Source organism: Podarcis bocagei (genome assembly GCF_964188305.1).
Source record: "Podarcis bocagei genome assembly, chromosome: 9".
Lineage (NCBI taxonomy): Eukaryota > Metazoa > Chordata > Lepidosauria > Squamata > Lacertidae > Podarcis > Podarcis bocagei.
Window position 1 is genome coordinate 54,463,290 of NC_138134.1, and position 19,675 is coordinate 54,482,964.

The window sequence follows — 19,675 nt, forward strand, 5'->3', positions numbered from 1 at the left end:
CCTTACACAGAGGTTTATCAGTACAAACTACATCAAAAGTGCAGACTGCAACAATTTGCAAGCATTCCCAGCCCAGTACGTTCATTGTTCCTTTTAATAGTTGAGTGAGCACTTTATTGAGAACACAAGAAAATTATTTTTTAAAACACATTTCTTCCTACATAAATTTGGAACCAAACTGAACAGTATACATGTCAACAGCAATATATCAGGAAGATGCTGCACAAGGAATCAGAATGTTAAGCACCCAGCTGATAAAAATTTGCCAGAGAGGTGGAAGAAAACCCCCCAGTATCTGTTCAGGCCAGCAACAGAATGTAATGGCTGCATAATATGCTGACTCTTCAGCAGAGCCTAGTTTGTGGAGCTCAGCTGCTTGTGAAAGATAGCGTGATCCCAACAGTCTAAGGTTTACAGAATGAAATGCCTGAGGAAAGCAGGTGCTTGGCTGATGTCAGTTCTAGTTAAGCATTTTACAGCATATTGCATCCACAAGGTGATGGGGAAAATAAACACTGGGATATCAATTTTTAACATGTAACAAGATAGCACACTAGACAAACCACTGCTTCACTGTAGCTAGGATAGGCATCTCCAAATAGGTGGTTTTAATAGTATCAGAGATTCTTGCTTTTTGTGGGTGTAAAGTTAGCTTCCATATTACCAAAACATTCATAGACACAAGGTATTGATGAAAATACATCCCATACAAAGCAAGGAGCCTGAGGATCAACTTACAGCCAAGGAAAACTAAGCTATTTGCTCCCATCTGTACACACACCACCACTCTGGTCTCGCTTCCATTCATCAAAAACAGCAGCATGCCTGCTCCAAACCCTTTGATGTGTTAGGAAAATGAAAGAGCTGCTCACATGCTAGTTTCTTATCATCTCTTGATCACATATCTTGGAGATTTCCATTGTCAAAACTCTTTCCCAGTCTAGTTCATTTCAGCTCTTCCTCCTTCCAGGGCCAAATCACTCTATTTCTTTGCAAGTTAGCTGATGCTGCCTTGAATCAGAGGGCTTCTCACACAGCTGGGCTGTCACAGAAATGTTCAGCTAAGGGGAAATGACTGGATTAGCCATTTGGGATCTGGAATTATTGACCAATTAATATTTTTTTTTAGGGTAGGAGGGTAGCTCACATATGCAAAGCCCACCACACAGTAAGAACAGTATTCTGAAAGCTTCAAATGGGCAGGCTTCTGAGTTCCCTTCCATGCCCCAAACTACTTCTACTTCTAGTATTAAATTGCTTCCCAAATTCCCTTGTGTTTGGGGAGCAACTGACTGGGCATAGGCGACTAGTTTTCAATGAGGAATGCTTAGAAGGTCCTACCAAACAGAAACTCCCCACTGGCCCCTTGAATCCATGCTTAAATCTAGTATTGCAGTGGATGTCATCTGCAAATAATAGCACTTTACCAACATACCGGTTTCTCTTAAATCCTAAACCATCAGTTACTAAAGTGATTTTTTTCGCTCTTCACGGATGCAGCACTGTTTAGTGTTGTACAATGATTTCTTGGTTTATTGCAGGTCCTACTGAATCACAAGCTCAACAGAATACAGCTGTGCTTTTTGATGTTCCCATGTATTCCTCATGAAAAATGATCAGGCAGGGACAATGAGTAATGAGAAAGCATTTTATTAGAAAACGTAATGAAGTGTTCTCAAAGTACACTTTTATAGAAACGTATCTAAGTAAATAATTTAACCTTGTCAGTTTGTGTGTGGCAGCTTTTCAGTGCAAGTGAGAGTCCAACAGTCTATTAATAGTCTTGTGTTCCCAAAGCCCCTGTGCTTCACCATAAAGCTTTTCCACACATGGATGGGAGACCTTCAGTTTCTACGCCTGAGTACATTCACCTGCATTGTGTTATGTGCAGCTCTGAAGGGTTTAACCAACCCTTGGATACGGTATTTTGGCGCAAAAGAGTTGGAGCAAGAAGAGGTGTCTGTAAATGAAACATCATGCATGGTCCTTTGGATCCTGCCAAGTTTCTTGTACAGCTGGATAATTCAAACAACACATATATATACACATATACACACACACATACAACTCTGAGTCATTAAATCAATTAAGGTGGAAATATCCCCACACATGGATTTATATACTATGCTCCCCAAACAATTTTAATACCAATAGCCCAAGTGGTAATTTACCTTAAATATCTTCACATAAATAAATATACATATATACAAAGTAAAGAGTTGGGTTACTGTTCTTCACAATGGACATTTATATGGCAACCTAACACTGTCTTCCTTGCTACACACCTTCCTATTGTTTCAATAGTGCTTGCACCAGAATAGCACTGAACTTTGTAGCCAACAGACAAGAGTAATACATTTTATAAACAAAACCTGTGAGATTATTCCTCATCTTTCAAACATCAAACATTTCTGCCAATTCATTTTTTAAATTCTAATTGTATATTTTTCTTCTGATAATATGTAGCTATAAACATGTGCCCCAATCATGCAAACCTTGATCCCAAGCCCAAGTTGGGCTGTGCTGGCTTACATGGAGGCCCTGTATGCATGGGCCTTCCTCATTCATTTCAATGGATGAAATCACTTTGTACAGATTTGTCTTCCTCTCATGAAATGAATAGGAAATATACTGCAAGTGAAGGAGATTCAGCTGTACATAGAGCCGTAGTACTCACAAGAGATCACTTATAGTTGCTACAAGTCAACAGCAACAAAAGGTAGCAAGGTCAAATGCTTCTCCATTTTAAATGTTTGCATGAAGCAAAGTGTACAGGAGAAAAAGGTTGGTTCAGCTATTTTAATGTTATGGACACAACATATTTGGCAAATGAAATGGAGATCAGAAATTCATTTAAAAGTGAAAAAATATGCTACTATGTTGAGCATATAATAAATTGCATCCAAAATCAACCAACTTTTTCTGAATAGTTGTAACACCTGTGTTGCAAGAAAAAAAAATATTTATGTGACCATTAGGACCATAGAGTATGAACAGAACGAAAACTGCAGAAATAATTCTGTTTGATTGTATCCAATAATAAACTTTTGTTTGCAAAAGAGCTTTTGATTCAGCGGAGGCAACCACCAATGAGGTTGCATGAAGTTATCAATGATTCCTTCTTCCTCTCTGCACCCCACAAAAAATAGCTTGAGAAGGTTGGGAGACTATCCAGAACAGCATTAAAGGGAGTGTTAGAGCTCCACAGAAAAGGAGGTATCAGCGAAATGTCCTGCCCTTCCACTAGAGGTCTCCACTTTGGGGCAGCCCATCCCGTTTCACCACCTGAGGCAAAACAGGAATTGCCACCTTCTGTCCCCCTACACTTCCCCATTTCTGCCACCACTGCACTCTGGCTCTTGTTGAGCTTGGCGGGAGCTGGGGTGCTGCTCATCAAAGCATTACCAATTAAGCTGATTTGCAATGTGGCCCAAGAATGCCCTGGCTCTTGCTGAACTCTGTGAGAGCCCAGGCACTCCTCAAAGTGTTGCCGTTTGGCTTCTTTGCCCATGGGCCTCCCTCTCAGTGGTGGAAGCGGTAGGGTGGGCCGAGCGCCGTCTCTTGATCTTCTGCCACCTGAAGCGGGTGCTTCACCTCATCTCATGGGCAGGCCGGCTCTGCCTCCATTGATCAAAGGCCTCTCTGTGAAGGTAAGGACTCTTTGTAAAAAAGGGTCACTGGCTACAACAGATTGCGCAGGCAATATGCTTATATGGCTGTCATTCAATATGGTTTTCTCTAACATTTCTCTAGTTTCTCATTCAAAGAATCTTTCACTTTGCAAATCAACCTCATAAGAACCACAATACTTTCAGCAATATACTAGGGCCTAATGATGGCTTTGTACTGAGCTCTTACACTCCTGAGTACATTTGGTACAGAATGGCAAAAAGAACAGTTGGCATTATTACAAATCAGGTTCAGACTCTGAAGGAATCTGACCTAATTCAGGATGGGTTTTATACATCCAAACCTAGGGAATTTGTTTTTGGAATCCCCCCAAAATGAACAATGCCCCTATCACTAGAAAGGAACACATGAAAGATTGTAGCCACCATCTTTAGTGTGGCTTGTCTTGCATCAAAGTCTACTGTGCTTGTGCATAGAAAAGTTTCAGATACAGGATGTAGGATGTTAGAAAGCCATTACAAAAAGAGAGGAATATTTTGTCACAATGAGAATGTGACATGGACGAAAAACTGCAAGAGTATTAGTCTCTTATCTAGTAAATATGTTGGGCTGGATTCAACTATCCTGGCACGCTAGTGGAAGCCAGTGCAAGGGCTCCCCTCTCCCTGCCCCATGGAAACCTTGCGCCTTCTTCAAATTTGCTCTGGAGGGTTGGGAGAAACAGGCAGGCAGAGGAGAGGGGGAACTGTTCTGTCTGGCAAGCAGAAAACGCTTGCAGTGACAGAACGATCAGAAGAGTGTGACGTTGAATTCCTCCCTTAATTTTTCTTATATACATATAAAGCATTAAATGGCACCAGTCGTACAGAAGCATACTTGCTTAAGACTGAATATGTATACACACAAGGCTAAAGAAGTTTGCAGAGAGATTTACAGGATGATACAAAATAATGAAGCATAAAAGCTCATACAAACCAGCATTTTAAAAAGTTTAGTTTGCAGTACAAAAAGGACTGTTGGAAAGTTGTCATAGAACAAATATAAAACCACTGCTAACCTAATTTTTGGGCAAGTTTCTTTTCATACCAAAAAGACCTTCCAGGACTGGAACCCACAGGAACTAAAATGATTCAGTATCTTCTATTAATTAGCTTCTATTGTCCTGTATTAAGGTCTTCTTTAACCCATCAGTTCATAACACATTTAGAATTTTTTGCTTTGTTTTAAATTGCAAAGATAAGGACAGTTCAAAAAGAAAGAGTGCATAACTTTAGTGGCAATATAATGTTCAGCACACCAGCTATTAATATACTATTCTTGCTTGGTTTAATATGTAAATCCACCAAGAGATTACATAATGTTCAACCACCATCTATAGCGCTTTACTGCTGAACATAAATAATGACAAGGCATAGGACTGCAACAAGTCCAAGAGCTTGTAAACCAAGGAACCAGAGCATAACCCAGAAGAATATGACTATTACAGGTTCCACAATCCGTTCTCCAAAATACATCCTTGTGAAGCCAATACTAATGAGGCTTTTGTTGAGCTCTCCAAAGAGAGTTCCCATCTTTTTGTAGTCATCTGTAATAGGTTCAATACTGTAGTCTCTGTCTTCTTCTTGGACCTGCAGTAAGAAAAAACAACAACAAACCATTGGATTATTAAAATCTGGATAAATTTGCAGCATGTTACTGCTGCCATTAAAAAAAACACCCACCCACCCTCCTGTGCAGAAATGTTGGTGTTTTTCATCTTTCTGCACTGTAATGTTTCATAGTGGCCCCTACCACAACTAACAATAGCTTGCATTATTGGCTTTTGTCATCCAAAAGCAATGTATTTTATTAATGCCTACAATGTACAAGGTGCTGTACTAGAAACGTCCCTTTCCCAAACCTGTCATTACCTGAAATCTTCATAAAGGGCTTTGCGTAAATATACTCAGGAGGTTTCCCTTTTCCCCAACACCCTGCTACTTGCACCTTTTTAATTTTAGAAACTGGTAATTTCTTCCATCACACTACTTTTCCGACCCCAAAGGACCAGAGCTCAGGGGTAGACCATCTGCTTTGAATGAAGAAGGTCCTAAACTCAATCCTTGGTATTTCCGGGGGGGGGGGGGCTAGGAAGAGCCCCTGCCTGAAACCCTGGAGAACTGCTGCCAGCCAGTGTAGGTAATACTGGTCTTGACTCAGTATAAGGCAGATTCCTGTGTCTGCAATTGTGCCTCGTGGTCCATGAGAAGAGAGAATGGGGGAGAGATAATTTTTCCTCATTCACTGCTCCATCTTGTCACCTCTCCCCCTTAATAACAGGAGTGTACTACTGAATAATAGCGGCAGAGCCAAGTATTGAATTCCTTATCATCTTTATAAAAAAGATATTGCACAAAGCTTCTGTGGACAGGCTTTTGATGGAGATGGGTAATGTAAAGCAACCTTTTAAGATGATGAAGTACACAATGCACGACACTGCTAATGCTTCCATTAAAGACGAGCAAAGCTCAGCAAGAAGCTACTCATAAATATTTTACTCAACAAGTCAATACTGTTAGCAACACAAGGCTTGCCTTGTAAACTGTAATTATCGTGATTAAATATCCATCATAAAAAAAAATTCTGGAGAAGAGGTTTGTTTTAAGTCTAGTTCTATAGCCAAAACATTTCCTACACTGATGCTTTAATTAGATATCTAACAGCAAGAATAATACAGCTTGCATTTTTTCCCTAGTGAGTAGCAAAACAGGCCAAAAAACCCAATAACAAGCAGTGTAATCCTAAGTACCCTTACTATGGAGTAACCCCCCTTAAGCTCCATGAGACTTACATTACATTACACATGAATAAGTGCAGGAAGTATGTGCCATTAGAAATTAAAATTCTAGTTTAGTAGAATTCATAAGGGTTAAAGTGCTGCCTTACTCATTATAATAAAATGCTGAAAGCTATTTCCAGATAAAGAGCAATATTCATACATCATTCACCCTGAGGCATATTTTAGCCCTGATCTCCTTTGATGCGGTACACTATTGTTTGCCAACCTTTTTGGGTTCATAGGTACATTTGTGAAATAGAGGAACTGTTGTGGGCACCACACACATGCCGCAATTCTTTCCTCCCAGCTGAAATCCCTTTGCAATTGCCCACACAGAATTAAGAGTTGGGGGGAGCGAGCCTTTGAATAGCTAAATAAGGCTTTGTTCAAGCCCCAATTTCAGCAGAGGAAGAGACCCTACGGGCACCAGGAAGGCCTCTGTGGGCACATGTGAGCCCACAAACACTATGTTGGTGACCCATGCCATACAGAATCATCTGTTTCGCCCATGAAGAGTCTCGGGCTTCTTCAGTTTATATCACCAGTGAATGTATGTAAATACACCAAAATCTTGAGGGAGAATTTCCCGAAGAAAGAAATTAAATATTGTAGCTTAAGCCAAGAAAGAATGTAACATATGGACTGTAAGTATAGACTTTTGTATTTGTCTGTTCAGATATTATTTAGAAATTTTGTTTAATCACTAATAAGTTTTGGTTTATGCCACCAGTGAATGTTTATAAATTTACATACAGAATCATCTAGCAGAGTATGTTTGTATCCATGGTTGTGCACAAAAGTCTCCCATTTCATAAACATTAACTAGTTTTATGTGGTTCAATATTTTCACTAACACATAATTAAATACATTTTGCAAAATTACTGTGTACCTCCTTAAAGTAGATGGATAGTTAGAAAGGAAAAGCTGCAAGTATTACTCTTTTTTATATTCAAGTGGTTTCTTCAGACAAAAACAAAACAAAAATGCACACATCCCCCAAACCAATCAGCAATTTGCACCCAACTTTGAGTTTAGTAATTTCTCCCCCCCTCCCAACTTCTGCAATAATAAAGGTGGAAGGTTTGAACATTCCTCTGTATCTGCACTGTCATTTTTGTGATACAAGGTTTGAAAGATCAGCCTCATGCTAATAATGTAACTGCCCCCTCGAGATCTGCACTATGCAGCACTTCAGTTGCATGCCAAATGTGCAACAAGGTATGGGATTCAGTTGGCAGATCACCCAAAGCATATACTCCAAAACTGTCCCTTTAATATTCACTCTTTTCCTGCTTTTGCCTTTTATAGAAATGTTGGGTCTCTGGAAGTTGAATCTCTAGGTGAGGAAGCAGATGCATCATGACTTTGGTGCATGCACATGGACACACAATGACTTCTGCATGGCTTAAATTCTATTCCCACCCCCACAATAAAAGTATAAATATAGCTAAACGTTGCTGAATGTGTCTGGAATCACAGTTGTTCTATAACCAGGTCCATTTTGATTAAAGTTATTAAAATATTCTCATTATCTCTCTCTCTTTTAAAAAGGAGACTGTTATAATCAATATAACATACAAGAAATAGTGAAGAAATTTAACCACATGTATTGTGGGAAGGTGACTGCCATGCTTATAACTACTGCGGAATTTCCCTGCTAGCTACTGTTAGGAAAGCCTTTGTCTGTGTAATTCTCAACAAATTACACTCACTGATAGGATCTATCCTGAGTCACAATGTGGCTTTAGAGCTCAGATCAGTGGTCAACATGATTTCCTCACTCGCCAGCTGCAGGAGAAATGCTGAGAGCAGAGAAGCCCCTTGTACATTGCCTTCATAGACCCGACGAAGGCTTTTGACCTGGTCAGCTGAAAAGGACTCTTCAACAAGATAGGATGCTCACCTAAGATAGGATGCCCACAATATGGTTGTGCCTTCCGCGAGAACATATATGGCACTGTCCAGTATGACTGTTCATCCATGGACACTTTCCTGTAAAGAACGGTGTGAAATAGGGCTGTGTTCTCGCTCCAATTCTCTTTGCTCTCCCCATGCCTTCAGCTTGACTGATGACGGTATGTACTTCCATTCAAGGAGGGGTGGGCATCTGTACAACCTGGCACATCTTCACACCAAGACGAAAGTGTAGTGGGTTCTTAATCTGAGATATGTTGTTTTCAGATGACACAGTCTTAAGAGTGCACTCGAAGGAAGCGCTACAGAGACTCATCAACCATTTTGCCCAAGCCTTCAGCACTCCACGCAACACATGGTTAGGGCGGTAGACGATTTTGTTTACCTGGGATCCACCATAACCAGCAACCTTCCCATCGATGCTGAGCTGGACAGGTGTATTGGCAAGGCAACTACAGCAATGACTTGCCTTTCCGAGAGCGTTTGGGAGAATGACCAAATACCAAGTTGAAGGTCTACCAGGATTTGTGTTGAGTATGCTGCTTTATGGAAGCGAGTTGTGGAAGCGAGTTGTGCACTTGGCATGACAGAGTCTTGAACAAGCATGCGCTCTCTTTCAAGGCCACATTCCCAGCATGTTCACACTTCTGTCTCTGTGATGTCTATGCTGGCTTGGTCATGCACACATAATTTAAATTACCAGGACCCCCCAAGGATGTGTTTTATGGGGAGCTGGCTTCAGGCCCTAGGCCTTTTGGCAGTCTAACTCTGTGTTACAAAGATGTCTGCAAACATGATCTGGAGTCTGGTAACATTAACCCTGCCATATGGGAATACCTTGCAGATGACTGCAGTGCCTGGAGACAAGACACTCAAGTTGTATATCCACAGCACCAACCACTGAAATGACCACTGAGAGGAGCACAGAGAAATGCCATTCTGTACCTGTAGCAGCAAAACCTGAACCCTTCATCTGCCCCAACTGCAAGAAAACATTTCTCTCTCATATCAATCTCTACAGCCACAGCAGGTGCTGTAGCTCTTCAACCATCTGGCTTCCCCCCTTAAGGTACGCACTTCCGTTGTCTGCTGAGACAGACAGATTCCAGTAACTGGGAAGAGGATAAGCAGTGATTCTTCCTGTGAGAATAGGGTGTTGTAGCACTAGGCAGAGCCAATGTTCTTCAGACATTGTTGGGACTCCCAGCTTCCATTAGCCCCTGCCAGCATGGTAAATGGTGAGGGACGATGGGAGTCATAATCCCATATCATCTGCTATCCGTTTGCTGCCCTCTGGTTAGTATACTAGATGTCAAAGACACAAGTACTGTACAAAGCCCCACTTCACTAAGAAGCTTGCAGCCTAACTTCTGATCTCACAGCGTAATAACACAGGGTTGTTGTGAGGCTAAATGAGGAGCAAGGAAGGAAATAATATATGCCAATGAGAGGAAATGCAATAAATTATAATTGTACACAAGAGGGTTTCAGAATGTATGCAATCACATGTGCGATAGCGCAACTGCTGTAGAATAGAAGCCAAAAGCACAGGATCTTCCTATTCCACATTATAAACATTTTCAGAGGGGATAACTCACTACTTTCTTCCACTACTGTTTCCACTAAAAATTTGGTAGTGTTTCACAAAATATAGAATGTATATTTTTCTGGGGGAAAAATAAAACATAAATTTTAATTTTGCAATGTGAACGAGGGTTAGCAAAAGGTTTTACTGGTTTCTTAAATTTTAAAATGTAACATACCAGGAACAATGTTACAGCAATGGATTTATATTTATGTTCAGATAAAAATGAAATAAGATAGCAAAGCTTGAACAGTCAGGAATGACATTGAACTGGTAGTAAATGGCTTATTTTATTTATTTTGGGAAGGAAAAACATGAGCAGGCACAGGATTAAGCTGGTCGTGCTGAACTGAGATAAGGAATAAATGAACAATGAAAAGCAAAGCAACCACTATGCAAAAAACTATTCAGCTGTTATATGATTTTTTTTTATTACCATATGATGTCAGTCATAGCTCCCCCCCCCCCCCGCTTCCCCAAGGTGGGCTCAAGAATTTGGTTATGGCAACCGAACACTTAAATACTAGCTGAGCAAATACCAATCCAGCCAGAACTTTGTGAAGTGGTTTCCTAAAATAAAACCATGGTGCCAAACACTTTGTAGGAAACAGGAACATATACTCTTGTAAGCTGCATGAGCTCACATTAATTGACATTAGAGGGAAAGCAATTAGGCTTGAACAGGTCTAACGCAATTTAGCACTCATGAAACCTATGCAATCTGTACTATTTGTACTCAACATCCATCCCGTGTCTGTGCTACAGTCCATGTCAAGAACAAATTGCCACATTTGGAATGGCCATGAGTTGGGACAGGACTGTCCTGAATAATACTGTTTATACCAACCATTCTTCCATGCCAATGCCAACTGTACAAACACTGACCAATAGATTTGGACTTATCCCTCCCCCCCCCCCAAAAAAACCCCTAGCACTATATTCATGCTGTGCCATTAGTGTGTAAGAAACCAAAACATCCTCATGGATTAAGTAGCAACCTAACAGCTGTACAATCAGGAGATAAATGCTTAGTAGGGGTACTACTGGGATGTGGGTGACGCTGTGGTCTAAACAACAGAGCCTAGGGCTTGTCGATCAGAAGGTCGGCAGTTCGAATCCCCATGATGGGGTGAGCTCCCGTTGTTCGGTCCCTGCTCCTGCCAACCTAGCAGTTCGAAAGCACATCAGAGTGCAAGTAGATAAATAGGTATCACTCTGGTGGGAAGGTAAACGGCGTTTCCGTGCGCTGCTCTGGTTCGCCAGAAGCGGCTTAGTCATGCTGGCCACATGACCCAGAAGCCATCTGCGGACAAACGCCAGCTCCTTAGCCTATAGAGCGAGATGAGCGCCGCAACCCCCGAGTCGTTCGCAACTGGACCTAACGGTCAGGGGTACCTTTACCTTTAGGGATACTACTAAGTACATTTATTGCCGATATCCACAATTTTTAAAGATCTAAATGAATGACCTAAAGCTGAAATAGTATGGGAAGTACAAACACCCAGTCTGTGAACTTGTAATTTTTTAAAAATCACATAATAAATACTTTGGAACACAAGCAAGTTTCATTTATTTTGCTTTACAGTTTGCTAAACCTATGGAAGTGCACAATACAAATGCAATATAAACAATACAAAACATTTATTAAGCATACAACAGCTATGAAAATGGTATCCTTTTCTGCTTCCCTCATCAGCCAAAATGTGCAAAACTGGGCTTGCAGTATTTACTATAAATATCAACCATAAACTGTAATTCATATTATTCATTCCTCATTGAGAAAACTATAATAAGAAGCTTATAAGCATACACTTCCGCTAAGGAAGATAACAAGATTTTTAGTTGTTGTTTTTTTAAAGGAAAGGAAAAAGAGAGGAACAGCTAGGAATATAATCTAAAAATCCTTACTTGGATATATATAGTTAATATGCTTGGAAAGAGCTGAGTAACTATGGCACAGATCCAAAGAATTACAGAGTTCCATTCACGCAATGGAGCTTTCCTGTGTTCTCCTTCTTCTGGCTGTATTCCTTTATACCCCCCCAAAAAAACCACTCCTTAGGGTCACAGATGTGGTGTGGAGGGCTGCAGCTGAAGGAGAATCAGCAGAAATGTGCATTCCAGTGGTACAAGGCACTTTGTGGAACCCACTTTATATAAATGGCGCTCTCTTTGTCAGCTTTTAAAGCGTTTGAAGAGTAAGCTTATGAAACTCTTATGGCAGGCTTCTTCACACATTAACAAAATTCAATTCAGAGATTTGGATATTAAGCCTTCATTTGGAGGAAGGGCTGTAGCTCAGAGGTAGACCACTTGCTCTTGCTTGGCACGCCCAAGATCCCAGATTCAATCTCCAGGAAGGACTGAGAATTTCCCTTGCCTGAAACCCTGCAAAGCCACTATCAGGGAGTGTGTAGACAATACTGAGCTAGATGGATTAATGGCTTTATACTAAGGCAGCTTCTTATGTCCTCATTATTTTTAACCACCCTTTATTCTCTTCCCACTTTTTTTTTTTTTGCCCTAAAGTAGCTCAGAACACAGATGTAAAAGCAGCTATGGTTGCCTTGCCCTTGCAAAGCAGCCAGTGGAATTGCAGGTGTTATCCTACTTTCTGCTGAGTGTGGGGAAAATCTTCAGCTGAGTAGGAAGCTGAGTCAGATGCTGAAATCCAAGTGGTCACCAGATGTTGTGAGGAGGAAAGGCCGCCCTCTTCACAAAAGCTCAGCAAATTCTCAGTAGGCTCTCATGAACAATGTTCTGAAGATCCACCCTTCCCTTACACACTGAAGTCAACATACTGTATAACTATTTAAGAATACAAGAAGAGCCCTGCTGGATCCGGCCAGAGATCCATTTCGTCCAACATCTTCTCACAGAGTTCAACTACGTGCCTATGGGAAGCCCACAAAACAGGAACCTAACTATATCACTAAAGCCTACAAGTGATATATAAAAGTATGTGAAAGACTTGGTTTCATGACCAGGGGATAGAGAGCTCTATAGTAAAAGTATCCAAAGAACAAGCAGATCTTATAAGAATAGCCTCTTAACTTAAAACTCGCCTGTGGGCCACAATTTTGTCCATTAAATTTATGCTAATCCCAAATAGACTCACAGATGCTGTATTTTTTGTTATGCCTAAATTAACAATTATTACTGGAAAGCATCTGTGAAATTTCAGTTGCATCCTCACAAGGTTGGTGCTGATTCCCAATCTCTACTTTCATGGACAACTGCTGTTCTTGAAATGTTATCACAATTTGAATTTATATCACTACAAGTCTGTCCCTAACACTTGTGACTCTGAAGATGATTAGGAGTATTTCATTAGGTATTTAGCACTCCTGAAAATATAACCTTATTCTCAGTTGCTAGAAAACTGCAAACACAGAGAAGTTTTGTTTCCCCTTTTAGAACACAATGCGGGTCCCACCATCCCACTAAGACAGGAAGAGAGAACAAAAAGGAAAGCATGTTAACTGTCAACAGCTTGTTCCTGAACAGCAGAAAATCTCACGGTTGATTCCACAGATGAGGCCTTGGTTGCAAGTATTGCAAAAGTTAGCCAACGGTAGACAACTTCTTTTTGTAAAGAAGCAACTTACCAATATTTAGTAAATTTAGAATTTGTAAAGAAGCTACTTTCCAATATTTAGTTGCAGAGTACAAAAAGTGGGTGGGCACTGCGGTCTAAACCACAGAGCCTAGGGCTTGCCGATCAGAAGGTTGGTGGTTCGAATCCCTGTGACGGGGTGAGTTCCCGTCGCTCGGTCCCTGCTCCTGCCAACCTAGCAGTTTGAAAGCACATCAAAGTGCAAGTAGATAAATAGGTACCGCTCCGGCAGGAAGGTAAATGCCGTTTCCATGTGCTGCTCTGGTTTGCCAGAAGCAGCTTAGTCGTGCTGGCCACATGACCCGGAAACTGTACGCCGGCTCCCTCGGCCAATAAAGCGAGATGAGCGCTGCAACCCCAGAGTCGTCTGCGACTGGACCTAATGGTCAGGGGTCCCTTTACCTTTTACAAAAAGCAAGTCTCAGGAACCTTTACATTTTCACTGAAATTAGGAGCAGAAGAGCTTGAGGGTAAGCTCTCTAGCCTTTTAATCAGCATGGCAAGATCTTTTCAGAGCTAAAGTTATAACAAAAGGTATAACAAACACCCTTAATGTTTACATAAACATCCCACATCAGTTGTGACATGAAAGAGGTGCTCCTGAACTAGTTTTATGTTCTGAACCACCAATTTCCTAAGTTTTTAAATTAATGTTTTTCAGCACTGCAAGCTCTTGAGAAGCTTCTTAAAAACTGGATATTGCATCACATCATTGGGTGACAATAATTTGAAGCCCTTTGGCTCCAGGTTCTCTCTGAGACGTTGCATGTTCTCTTTTCCATTACTGTATTTTTGGAACTGTTCCTGGCACAAAGATCCAAACAAAGTGAAACCTGGAGTGATACTGAGCCACCAGAGCTATATTTCGATCAAAGATCAACTCTCATTATTATTTGCAAGAATCTATACTTCTTTTCCTGCAGCATGGTAAGGGGGCATCCCTTCAAACACTTTAGGAAAAATGTGCTGATGCCACATGCCTCCATATATCAACTATCAAGCCACCTGCTGTGCCATCTCACATGCAAACTGACAAGTAGTGTCCTTCTATGTGGACCAAGATAGCCTTGCTTCATAGACTAGCTCCAGCAGCTCAAATCTTGGAAGCCCAAAAAAAGCCTAGAAGAAGATTCTCACAGTGACAATAAAGGACAAATTTCCCAAGCCAGAATTTATTCAGATTTTTTAAAAAGTGTATTGGCTCCCCAAGGCCTTGGCTTCAAATCAAGATGGGGAGAAGAAATGTGTTCACCATATCTTTTGCATAGCTGCAAGAAGCATCTTCAATTCTCATATGGTTTGAAATGGAGATGGTGTTTCAGAAACAGCCTTAAAGTTAGGTACTTTCCCAGAGCAAGTCAAAATAAATAACAAATTAGTTTACACTAGCTGCACTGGCTAATGAGAATGTATGGGGCTAGCCCTAGCCTTGATACTTATGCGCATGCCAGCCATGTTCCCAGGCCAATGTGTGATCAGTTCAGTCTGAAGCGGCCAGTCTTTTAGGTGTATAGGATTTCCAACATGTGAATAAGAACCAGATGCCTGAATAGGGCTACAATTCATATGCAATGGCCATTGTTTGCTGCCTTTTGTTAATTTTCATTTATTGGCAGCCACCTTGGAGACAGAAAGGTAGCAAGTAAATATTTCAGATAGAATAAATACTGTACATAAATTTAGGTAAAAAGGCTAAGGGCTCTAGTAAAATGGGGCTGACTAATTCTGCAAAAAGTTTTTCAAAAAAGGAAATTTTATTAACAATACCATGGCACAGTGAACTTGCAAAACTCCAGTTAATTCGTGATTGAGCACACCTCTTTGTAGAATGTTGGCAGGTCTCTATAATGAACAGGTTCTTCCAAGCCAGAGGTGCTCATTTTATCTGTTTAGAAAGAACTGTGAGCTCATGCTTTGGACACAATGGTACACAGAGAAAAGCTAATGAAGTGAAAGCTGACAGGCATGATAAAAATAGGATTATAAAAGTACTTACAAAAATTACTCTTTGTAAAAAGCCACCATTTTTAAACAGGCATCTCCTGTTTTTGCTTACACAGTGATGAAGAATGCCTTTAAGATTATGCCAGCTACAACATACCCATGCATTTAGAAACAAATTTTAAATTTAGTTTGTTTCCAAAACAGTAGTTTGTTTCCAAACGACTGCTTTGACCAGAACTGTAATTTGAATCTCTCGTTCCTCCATAAGAACAGCCCTCTTCATACATTAGGGCTCTTCTCTGCACGTACAATAAAAACAGGGAAGTGGCAGACTCTGTCCACACCCATTATCATGTTGAAATATCTGCTACATGTGCCCATAACTACAACCTTACACATGTAAGAAAGGACTCATCTGATCAGGGCTCCTGATTATGTGGAGTTCATCCTATGCACATACACTTGGACACATATTGCAGATGTGTGCTTCAAGAGACATGCAGAGAAGCTTAACACACAAAGCGGGTTTATGTCAATCAATAAACCCAATTCCTCTGAACAAGACATTGTAGACTCTTTCCCTGGAATCTTGTACAGTGGTACCTCGGGTTAAGTACTTAATTCGTTCCGGAGGTCCGTTCTTAACCTGAAACTGTTCTTAATCTGAAGCACCACTTTAGCTAATGGGGCCTCCCGCTGCTGCCGCGTGATTTCTGTTCTCATCCTGAAGCAAAGTTCTTAACCCGGCTCCACTAATTTCTGGGTTAGTGGAGTCTGTAACCTGAAGTGTATGTAACCTGAAGTGTATGTAACCCGAGGTACCCCTGTATTGCCTTTCTTCCAAGAAATCTGAATGATGCTAAGAGGTGCGTCTGTGACTAGAGTCTCTAAACATAAACAAAGGATAGCATACTGGCCTATAATTATTCCACTGCTATGTGATCCTTCAGGTATTTCCAGACTGGGTAAATTGCAGTGCACTGGGTGCACTATTGCAACTACTATGTCTATGTGTACACCTGTGCAGGTATAAAAGGAGACAGAAAAACTGGACCACACCCTACTACTATTCCATTTCAATAAATTCAGATTAAACTACCACCCCGTAGTGGTTAAGAGCGGTGGACTCGTAATCTGGTGAGCCGGGTTTGTGTCCCCGCTCCTCCACGTGCAGCTGCTGGGTGACCTTGGGCTAGTCACACTTCTCTGAAGTCTCTCAGCCCCACTCACCTCACAGAGTGTTTGTTGTGGGGAAGGAAGGGAAAGAAGAATGTTAGCTGCTTTGAGACTCCTTCTGGTAGTGATAAAGCGGGATATCAAACCCAAACGCCTCCTCTTCTTCTTCTTAACTCCATTATTGCAAACTCAATGATTATTGTAACTCCACACATTCTTTGAAAATATGGAGGATTTAACTATTTAGTGCTCTATAGTCACAAAGATTGTGTTTATAGGAGAGTGATTTGTGTGCATGGGTTCAGGCACCTTTGCTAGTTCAGGGAAAGCAACCTGAAAGACCCACAAACTATCACAAACCATATTAGTATTAAAGCCCAGTCAACAAAACCTGCCTCACCACATTCACAGCCACACCATACATCTGAAGTGCATGACTTTCCCTAAAGAATCCTGGAAACTGTGATGTGTTAAGAATGTTTGGAATTGTAGCTCTGTGAGCAGGGACGCGGACTTATAAAAAATATTGGGGGCCCCCGGGAAAGCTCATGAATAATAAATAAGCTCATGAATATGCAAATAAAGTGGGTGGAGCTTTTGCTCGGGAGGGAGGGCAGGAGGCATGCAGCCCGACCCTGTGCATTTTGGGCTGGGGGAGGGGCGGCGATGGCGCTCTGCTGGAGGGGCGCCGGAGATTATTGGGGGGGGCGGAGCCCCCCCAAACGAATTTTTGAGGGGGCTCGGGCCCCCTCAAGCCCCATGGAGTCGGCGCCTATGTCTGTGAGCCACAAACTACAGTTCCCAAGATTCTTTGGGGTAAACTATGTGCTTTAAATGTATGGGGATTTGGCATGGGAAAACTAATAAAGGGCTCTTATCCTCTTCCCCCCAAGTAATGGGGGGGGGGGATCACACTCGTGTGGAAAGTTTGCATAACCACATAAACATGGCTGTGGGGTGTATTTTCCCAATACATCATCAGGAAAACTTTCAACGAGGTTAGCAGAACTCCACCCCCCCACACTTCCAGGAAGTTCAGTGTCTCCCCCCCCCCCCTAACGATCACCATGCTCCTAACTTATCCGATGGGGGGATGCAAAGATACCCTACCATGGATTCCTTCCTTTCACAACAGCAGCCACGCTTTTTAAATTTTATTTTCAGAGCGCAAGCGCCACAGGCACAATATTATAGACATTGCAAGGAGAGAGGGAAGGGGGGCTCCCCCCCCCGCTTATTCTCGTGCGCGCGTTTTGCGCGTGCACTGTCCGGCTTTTGCCAGCGCTGCACAGGTGCGGCGCCCCACCCCTTACAAAACCACGTCCCGGTCCCAGCACCAGGCTTGGCTCCCAGGACCCAAGAAGAGCCACGGGCTGCATCGGACCCAAAAGGTGTGTGTGTGGTTTCTTGCACGATCCTGCAAACGACAATCGGCTAAACCAGACGCTTCTGCAAGAAGCCCTCGGAAGGCAACGGCCCCAACCGTTCTCCCGGGCAACTGGTGGGGCGGATCCTGCCTGGTCGAGGTTCAAAAAAGAGGGAAGAGGCGTTTTACAACCCGCACCTGGCCGCCCGGAGATGCAGCCGCTCACCTGCAGTTGTTCCTCCTCGCCCTCTTCCTCTTCTTCCCTAGGCGGCTGCTGCTGCTGCTGCTGCTCCCGGTGCTGCCTCCTCCGCCTGTGCCGGGCGACTGCCCTTCCGCCCGGAGACGCCAACGATGGCGCTGGCTCCCAGTCCCTCTCGAAGGCGTATTCGGGCGGCGGGAGCAGCAGCTCCTCGGTCGAGCCCATCCCTCCCCTTCGTCGCGGGGTGCGGGAGCGCCTTCCTCCAGGCTGGGGAGAGGGCAGCTCCCGCCAACGGGCGCTGGGCGGGCACGACTAGCGACCCGGCGGCGGTCTGTCACGCTGCCGCTTCTTCTGTTGCCTCGGCGGCCGCCTCTGCCGCCTCGCAGGGCGGGTCTCGAGAGGCGTCACGGGGTTTGCAGGAGGAGGAGGAGGAAGGGGGCGAGGGTTGTGCCGGCGCTAGAAGGAAAAGGGGCGGGGTGTGTGTGTGTTGTGCGTGAGAGAGCGAGTGTTGGTGAGCGCGTGTGACAGAAACGGTGCGTGTCTATAGCTCGCCTTTGCTCGTGAGGCAGAGCTGGAAATGCGTTTCCACGCACATGCACGCTTTATATTTGTGTGCTCACCCTCCCACAGTGCATGCGGTATGCACAGGGCCGGATTTATTTTTGATGAGGCCCTAAGCTGCTGAAGGTACTGGGGCCCTTTATATGTCCAGCTGACCTTTGTCAACAACAAATTGTCGCTGGTTTTTTTGTGTTGAATATATGCTATATGGTAATTTATGGGCCTAACAGGTATCTAAAGCCATTTGCACATAACAAAACACGTATTTTATCAAAGTAATTGTTGAACTGAAATACAGGTAGGAAGAAGTATATTACTGTAATAGTGAAAAATGGGGGGGGGAGAGAGTGGGGCCCTAAGCTATAGCTTGTTTAGCTTATATGTAAAATCCAGCACTGGGTATGTAGCTGCACATATAGATACATGCAGTGCTTCCCCCACCTTAAAAATGTTTAGGGGCACTCTCATTTTGACTCAAGAAAATCACCATTTTATAGTTAAAATCGGGGGAAATAAATACAGTAAATGGACAAAAGTACAAAGGTTCACAAAATGCCCCCCCCCCGAAAAAAGCACTGGATGTATGCACATACACAAGTGTGTGTGTGTGTGTGTGTATACACACACACACACACACACACACAAGGACACACCCAATCAAACACATAATACAACAGCTCCTGCTTGCCACGGGCAGTTCCCCTTTTTTGTCACCTGGCCCTGCTAAACCACACACTCCCCCCCCCCACTTTGCTTCCTAGGAGTTGTTTGGTAGGATAGGGTGCCTTGTTAAAAAGGTAAACGGGTGTTAGCAAAAAAGAAAAGAAAAGAAAAAAGCAGTAGTCTGGGGGACACTGAAATGTTA

The 19,675-nt window shown here is 42.6% G+C and overlaps 1 protein-coding gene across 1 annotated transcript; it reads right to left on the reverse strand.

Moving 5' to 3' along the window:
• Positions 1-1,634: 1,634 nt before the first annotated feature.
• On the reverse strand, positions 1,635-18,711 carry FAM241A (family with sequence similarity 241 member A). The gene is made up of 2 exons (XM_081208229.1): positions 18,277-18,711; positions 1,635-5,258 (listed from the first exon to the last, which is right to left on the reverse strand). The coding sequence occupies exons 1-2, from the start codon at positions 18,472-18,474 to the stop codon at positions 5,013-5,015; spliced, it is 444 nt and encodes a 147-aa protein (XP_081064355.1). The 5' UTR covers positions 18,475-18,711; the 3' UTR covers positions 1,635-5,012.
• Between the last annotated feature and the right edge of the window lie 964 nt (positions 18,712-19,675).